Genomic DNA, 8,245 nt, shown 5'->3' on the forward strand with positions numbered 1-8,245 from the left:
AATATGGTTATTTGACCCTCCTCTTATTTTTAAATATTTTAAAATCCTATTTTGCCCTTCTAACAAACTAAAAAGAAAACTATGAATCTCTCCCATCACATTCTCTCTCCCTCTCAATAGAAGGTAAAATTGAACTCCCTTGATCTATGGTATAAATAAATACGCACATGTCAAAATATACAGGAGCATTCACTAATAGAAATTTCCCCAAAGCACACTGATTTGAATTAGTCCCTATTGGGACAAAGCACACTGAAAATAGTTGCTAATAGAATCAGCCACTATGCAACCACTATTGAGGAATCAGTCCCCTCTATAGCAGGTGCCATTGGGGCAATAGGCACTGATAAAACAACAGTGGAATAACGGAATCCAAGGTAAAGTCAGCATCTAAATTCACACTGATATTAGTGGTTTTGGAATGCCACTGATATCAGTGGCAAATTTATGAGGTTGTATTAAAAAAATAAGGTGTCGTTTGGCACCTTTACATTCTTGTACTATATACTGTATTTTGAATTGTATAATGCAATAAATGTATGTACTAACTATAAATTTACAGATGCACCCATCAATATATAAACATCAAGACTTCATCCCACAGCTGCAACTCTTCGTTTGACACAAACAACCTGAACATTATATCAGGTTAATTAGTTCTTATTCTAACAATTACACAGACCAACTTAACATATAAAAAACATTAGAGTGAAGCTAGAGGTGTCTCTTCGGTTATGAACATGTAGTATACAAGGATATAATATATCAGCTATTTATAGAAATTTAGCATTCGAATAAACATAACTACATAACAATAGGTATAAAAATGACAAGGGATAGCAGTGCACATCAACATATACACTCTCAATTTCAAACCCTTTTGGTCATGAAAACAATATGTAGAAAACATAGGAAAATACCTCTGAGCCACACGATATTTCTGACCCAACTTTTCAAGCTCAACCATTACATAATCTGTGATACCAGGAGTACCTGTATATTTAAAAGACAAATAAACTATTAGAGAAAAATAAACAAGAAAAATGGAACATTACCGTGCATTAACTATCAAAACTTTTGGTCACTATCGTAAGTTAACTAATTTATGTGAATCATTCTTGTTATATATAAAACTGAACATTCAAACCCAATTCCTAAGAAACACTAAACATTAATACAAGTGAATAACTTTGAGACTCACACTTTGCATATGGGTAGTGAACAAAAACAATTATATTTTCTAATACAGAAAACTTGAACAAGCTGTAGCTTATACATGAAGCAATTAGCACTAAACACTCACCTTATTCTGGATAGAGAAATTGATAAAGTTGATATCTACCAAAACCTGGTAAGGCGGCTCCCAAAGCAGTGTTGTATTGAAAGAACAACGCCATAGAAACATTTGGCCTAAATACAATTTTTGTCTTCACATTTTCCTAAACATCGGAAACACGGTCGTTAGCTATATATGCTCTAGAAAAACTATCACTTACAAGGAAATAAAATTTCAAGCAGTTTTTATAATCAACCCAATTCATTAGACAAAAAATAGTGATAAAAATGGTAACTAAACCAATCCAACACATCACAGACAAAAGTTCATAAAACACATAGAAACAGAGACTGATCTGCTAAAAGGTCTTTAGTAGGTTAGAAGTTAGAGTTCCAAAGTGCAGCACATATCTATTATCTCAAAAGGTGATAGTTTGGAAAGTGAAGAGGGATTTGACTAAAATTAATTGGGACAAATTCCCTTCACTAGAAGGCCAAGGTCATCCCTGGTAAATATGAATTCAGAACAATGCCAAGAGGACTCACTGTGAACTAGAATGGCCTTCATAGAACACATAGAAACAGAGACTGATCTGCTAAAAGGTCTTAGTAGGTTAGAAGTTAGAGTTCCAAAGTGCAGTACATATCTAATTATCTCAGAAGGTGATAGTTTGGAAAGTGAAGAGGGATTTGACTAAAATTAATTGGGACAAATTCCCTTCACTAGAAGCCCAAGGGCATCCCTTGTAAATATGAATTCAGAACAATGCCAAGAGGACTCACTGTGAACTAGAATGGCCTGTGACAATTTGAAATGTTTTAGACAAAAAAGGAAAAAAGGAAAAGAAAGAAACACCAATAACATTTACATAAGTACTTATGCATAGGTTTTCACATTAGGCTGCAACCGCTTGTGGTCTTCAACCATCATGCCAAGTAACTCAGCAACATCTTGCACTCTACATATCATTTTAAAACTTTGAGGGAATGACCAGTATCATAATAGAAACCAAGAAAATTGAATCTTGAACTTGAAACAACAACTAATTTGTCAAAAATCCACATTCTCAGATAAGAAAAATTGAAAGAACACAGGATAAAATGTAAAATTTCAAAATTTGATTCTTAAAGAATGAACTTTGCTTTGTAACAACAACTATGAGTCAGCAGTACATTGTCACTTGAGCAATACGACAAAGCCAAGAGGCTAATCCGTGTCTTATATCTATCATTATCACCATTATCATACTTATATCCATGAAAACTAAGAAATGCATGGACTAGTAAATAAATTAATCCATATGACACATACCAAGCTGACTGCTAAATTAATCCGTTGCATGCAAGTCTGACATGTTCATTTCATAACTTGAGATTGCTTTGTACAAAATGCTACAGGTTACAAATATTCATAACTCATAAAGAGACACAGCAGGAATAAAGTTTAAAAGAAAAGAAAAAAAAACAATAAAAACAAACCTTCTCCATACTGCATGTTCTCAAACGTGGCGAAAGCTATTTCACTTCAACACACCAAAAATTTCTTCTGCCGGAAAGTAGATGGTTGCGTGGCCTAATCAACCGCCTGCTCTACCAGATTATCTAAATGCACCGACGCCGAGTCCTCTTCCGCTACCAAAGAAATAGAAGGGATTTGTCTCCCCATCTCTGTTTCCACCGATCCCAATCAGCCCTCAAAAATGTAATTAGATTCAAAATCAAGGATTAATTAGCAAAATTACCCAAACTTATCAGTTCCTGGTTGCTGAAATCGGCGACGGTGATCGGAGCCTGATCATCTTCTTGAGAATCCTTCCATGGCCTTGATGATAACGCCTTTTGGAACTCAACGCAGAGCATGGAAGCATGTCAATGGTGGCTTCGAGTTCTTTGTAGTGCTGAGATTGAAAACGGATGACGATTGTGATGGGTTGCAACAGTTACCCATAAGAAAACACTAGAGAGGGAGTGATCGAAAATTAGGAGGAGAGGAGAAAAACTTGATCTTGTTTAGGTTGAGAGAGAGAGAGAGAGAGAGAGAGAGAGAGAGAGAGAGAGAGAGAGAGAGAGAGAGAGAGAGAGAGATGAGGGGATAGATCTAAATTAGGTTTGAACTCTGAAGGGGGTAAAGGAGGTTTTATCTCATTGTCAGATCAGCTCTTCATCACTAATCCAACGACTATAATTAGAATTGATTATGGCATAGCCACGTGAAAAACTGTTGAAGTCCTACTTTTTCATTCTGTTAGTTTTGAAGCAAATAAACAGTGTTTTTTTTTTTTGGGTCTGAGATAAACAGTGCTTTAAAGCAAGAGTACTATTCCTGTTTGACACTATTAACAGTGACATTGGGATTAAACAATTAATTGCTTGTATGTACTGTATATATTAGACACTAATGATCAGTGAGAGGGAAAAAAATTCCACCGATATTTTATATCAATGTAATACTATTCATTTTGGCACTGATGATTTTTTTGTGGCTAAAAAAATGGTGCTAATGGGGATAATTGTAGTAGTGATTATACCCAAAAACAACATGTATAGGAGCTTGATGATTGGAAATTACACAGATAAATACATATGTATCTATATCGATAGGTATGTATATGATATTGGTGGCTTCAAACTCCACCGCATATAGGTCATCCAAGTTGTTGATGTAGTCAGGTATATATTCCCAAGGTTAACGATTATAGGAAATATCAAGATTCCCTGTACTCGATCGACCAGAACGTAGAGCTAATTTCTATCACGACTCAGAATTAAAGCACCCTGAAATCCAGTCTACTGCCTTCGCTCACCCTGAAACGATGTACATAAAAACACCGCCACATAGATCTGCCTCGATCGGAAAGACTTAACCCCCCATCAACGCCACGAACCAGGCCACCCCAGAGGTTAAAAGGATCATAGTTTGATCATTCCCAGTCCGGCAGCGTCACAAAGACAGCAAGTGACATCGGAGCGCCACCGGACAAGAAAAAGAGAATTGGAGAAGATGGCTTCGGTTTTGAACAAACATCTTTTGCTTAGGGTTTAGAGAGCCCTTCCTCAGCCCAAAACTAAAAAGGCAAGTATATTATATGTTTTTTAATTTGATTATACACAATATGTTTTTATTATTTTTGCATGCTTATATATGTTGTTTTGAGTTGGTTAATAAGTACCATGAATAGATTATTTGAAGCAGTGGTGTTTAGGTAGTTGAAACAACAGATTTTAAATTTGATTTTTATTATTATTATTATTATTATTATTATTATTATTTACACAATAGATATTGTTATTCCTAGTGTTGACTGTAAACATTATATGCAACAAATATAATTTTGCTCATGTCATTGATGTTCTCATTTAATCTGAAAAATACAAAAAATCATTCCACTTTAGTCTCATTTCATATCTATATTTTATCATTGCAACAAATAAAATACATCTAAAATAGTCATTCCATGAAACGTAATAATCAAAAGTAGACAGCATAATAATTTGCAATATATACTCTAGAATTTGGTTTCCTTCCGTTGTAGTTGCTTATATATCCTCCTCATGCTCTATATCTCTGTATAAAAGAAAAAAATCTACCTGCCCATACAAAATAACCAAAAATGACAGAGCAGAAGGCTTGTTAGTTTAAAAGGGTATAGGTGTAACTTTAATAGTCTTTCGACTCTTTATTCCAAGCCTCTTGATAGATAATTAGATGTCCACAAATCATTCCCCAAATATCCAAATCAAGTAGAGCTTTACTGCACTCACGTAGCTCCACAAAATGACTGAGAAGCGCATACCACTGCAGAAGCTCCACGGCAAGGTGGCCATCATCACCGGCGCCGCCAGCGGCATCGGTGCAGTCACGGCCCGACACTTCGCCGACCACGGAGCTCGCGTCGTCGTGATCGCCGACGTCCAAGACGCCAAGGGCCGAGAAGTCGCCGCATCCATCGGCTCCCACCGCTGCACCTACGTCCACTGCGACGTCACCGACGAGGACCAGGTCAAGTCGCTAGTCGACTCCACCGTCGAACTCTACGGCCAACTCGACGTGATGTACAGCAACGCGGGGATAACCGCCGCGTCGGTACAGACGGTGATGGAGCTGGACTTGTCATGGTTCGATAAGGTGATGGCGGTAAACGCCCGCGGGATGGCGGCGTGTGTGAAGCACGCGGCGCGTGCGATGGTGGGGAAGAGAGTCAGGGGCAGCATAGTGTGCACGGCGAGCTGCGTGGCGGAGTGGGGGACGGAGAGCGCGACGGACTACACGATCTCGAAGCACGCGGTGCTGGGGCTGGTGCGGTCGGCGAGCGTGCAGCTGGCGGCGCGTGGGGTGCGCGTGAACTGCGTGTCTCCGGGTGCGGTGGGGACGCCGATGGTGAGCGAGCTTTTTAAGATTGGGGAGGAAGAGCTGAAGGATTTTATGGCAGCGGTATATTCGGGAAGCAGCGATGATGGGCCGCTGATGGAGAAACACGTGGCGGATGCGGTGCTGTTTTTGGCGTCGGAGGAGTCGGCGTTCATCACCGGCCATAATTTGGTGGTTGATGGGGGACTTGGCACCAAGGGTAAGTCATTGTTCAAACCATCATCAACTTGATTTGCATAGGGATACTAGTTGTCTACTTGTCTGGAAAACTTATATGAGAGTTTTGTCTCTTTGTAATAGGAATAAATCACACTCACAAGCAGTTGTTTTCAGTCGTGATTATGGTTATGGTCGAGAGTTTTCTCCACCAATAGATATATCGATCGATCTTCTTCCTATGCGATTAAATTTAAAGATATAGTGTTGAATAATTTGCATGAAAATGACAAGATAATTAATTAAGATCAGCTAAGAACACTCGGAAAAAAGAGTGTTGCTGTTGGGACTTATTTGGTTTCTGGTGTAGTGATCATTGCTGTAATATGGTGTGGAGTAAAATTCTGGAAAGGTCGTGTAATCCTTGTTTTTTGTTGTAAGGAGACGTTCGTGTAATCTTTAGGCCAAGAGAAAAGAAGTTCGTGTAATCACATCACCCAATACAACTTAAATATTATTATTATTATTTTTTTTTCCGGCTGACGTTAACTCGGCCTAACAGAAATAAGATTTGCTATTTTTCTTCTTTTTTGAGCTTTATGTACTCTGATGCTATGTCGACTACATCTGGGGTTCACTGGAAAATTTTCCATAGACCACGTTTTATATGAAGAAGTCAAATCCGCTAACAATGGCCATTCCAAACAATACTAAAGAGCATCTTTAACAGACTCTATTTTAGCTCCTTAGTTATTTTAGAGAACATGTTTAGTTTTTTATTTATTTTAGCAGCTGCACCAGACTCCTAAGTGACTATCTAATATAACTTTTAACTATCTCGCTCCTAAATATAGAGAGCGAGATGAGACTCTCTATAATTTAAAACATTCATTTTGAGTTACTTTATGTAATTTATAAATACATTTAAACTATTTATTATTCCTTTAAAAATAATATAAATTTAAAATTAGCTAAAGTAGAGAGCACTGATACAGACGTATTTCTAAAGTGGTTAGCCAAAATGATTTTTTAGCTATTTTAGCCAAAATTTGACTAAAAAAATGACTAACATTGCTAAAGATGCTCTAATTCATGCATACTTCATATTGCTAAGAATCCAAGTTAACATGCCCGGAGTTCAGGCTCAATTGAATGATAATAGCTACTCAATGTACGTATGCCTGAGAGATGTATAAAGTAAACAATTAAAGCAAAAGCCAGGAACCAAGAATTATATACACGGCTAATTAATTAGAAACAATCATCTCCAATATGAAATTATTGATGCAGATAAAAAGGCAGAAGAATGGGTAGAAGGGAGCGACCCTTTTAATCCAGTCCATATGATGCCTTTTTTGGGAGCTAGAGGAAATGCATCTCAAGTACCCCAAAGTAGTAACTGATGAACCCATAAGCGATTTTTGGAAGGTTAATGGACGAATCATAGTCTTTCATGTGAAAGAAATCAAAGCTTTAAGATTCAAAATTGAAAACCAAAGAGAAGAATGAAATCAAAATTATAGTCACCACTTAAAAGGAAACTATTTGATCATGATAGCGAGGGACAAACAGAGAAACAAAAAGAAGACAAGATTGAGAATTTGACACTTTTTAAAATTCTTTCTTTATGCCTTTTTTTTTTTTAACAGAGGTAACCACAACGTTAAGGACAATGTGGAAACAACATAGTTTTATGTTGTATCAGGTGATGTGGTTACCTTCCTAGCCATTAGATTATATAGAGGCTGGAGATTACATTAATTTCCCTAACTTTTGCTGTGTGTTGCTATTGGCATGAGATGAATGGAGGTTCATTGGGTTTTAAATCTTTGGGTGTCCTTAGTAGTTTTTTGGGTTTAATTTTCATTATATTGAGTGTTTTTTTTGTTTTTAAGAGATTTTTTTTTGTTGTTTTTTTTTTGAAATGAAAGTTGATTAAATTAGATCAACAACCTTGAATAGGTTAGAGACTAACAACAATTTAGTGTAAATAAATTTGCGCATAAACATTCTCTACCCAAGTATTGTAGCTCATTACAAACCAATAACGCTTGCTTAAAAGCAAGCCTAGTACCTAATATAATAGCCTCGCCTTCTAAGGAAAAATCAATTATCATCTATGCCTCGCCTGCCAGGCATGCAATTGTGGTACAACCGAAAACATAGAAATATCTCAGAAAGCTCCTACAAGATATCATTACATACACCACACTTGAAAATAAAATGTAAACAAAATTAAAATAGGTCAGGTCCTTCAACCAAATCTTCATTCAAATTCTTCCTGACCTTAGAGGTCTTCTTCTTCTCTTCATTTGCATCCTTTGCCTTCTTTCTAGGGCATCTTGTTTTGGTTACCAATAGGTCGCCCACTTTTCTTCTTGTTTGCCTTGACCACAGCAGGTTCTAGGGTGATAACTCCATTGTTGTAGCATCAATATTGCACTT

At 37.1% G+C, this 8,245-nt stretch overlaps 1 protein-coding gene and 1 long non-coding RNA gene across 3 annotated transcripts; one reads left to right on the forward strand and one right to left on the reverse strand.

The window, feature by feature from the left end:
* Positions 1-370: 370 nt before the first annotated feature.
* On the reverse strand, positions 371-3,344 carry LOC112178980. 2 transcript variants are annotated; one of them, XR_002927597.2, is made up of 5 exons: positions 3,018-3,344; positions 2,755-2,943; positions 1,304-1,439; positions 921-993; positions 371-632 (listed from the first exon to the last, which is right to left on the reverse strand). It is a non-coding gene; the product is annotated as an uncharacterized LOC112178980 (long non-coding RNA). The 2 variants fall into 2 exon arrangements; XR_005802593.1 differs by having other exon boundaries at positions 921-1,439.
* A 1,365-nt stretch (positions 3,345-4,709) lies between these two features.
* Positions 4,710-6,324, forward strand: LOC112178594 ((-)-isopiperitenol/(-)-carveol dehydrogenase, mitochondrial). The gene is made up of 2 exons (XM_040511430.1): positions 4,710-5,843; positions 5,945-6,324. The coding sequence occupies exons 1-2, from the start codon at positions 5,051-5,053 to the stop codon at positions 6,016-6,018; spliced, it is 867 nt and encodes a 288-aa protein (XP_040367364.1). The 5' UTR covers positions 4,710-5,050; the 3' UTR covers positions 6,019-6,324.
* The last annotated feature ends 1,921 nt before the right edge of the window (positions 6,325-8,245 follow it).

Source organism: Rosa chinensis, chromosome 7 (genome assembly GCF_002994745.2).
Source record: "Rosa chinensis cultivar Old Blush chromosome 7, RchiOBHm-V2, whole genome shotgun sequence".
Classification (NCBI taxonomy): Eukaryota; Viridiplantae; Streptophyta; class Magnoliopsida; order Rosales; family Rosaceae; genus Rosa; species Rosa chinensis.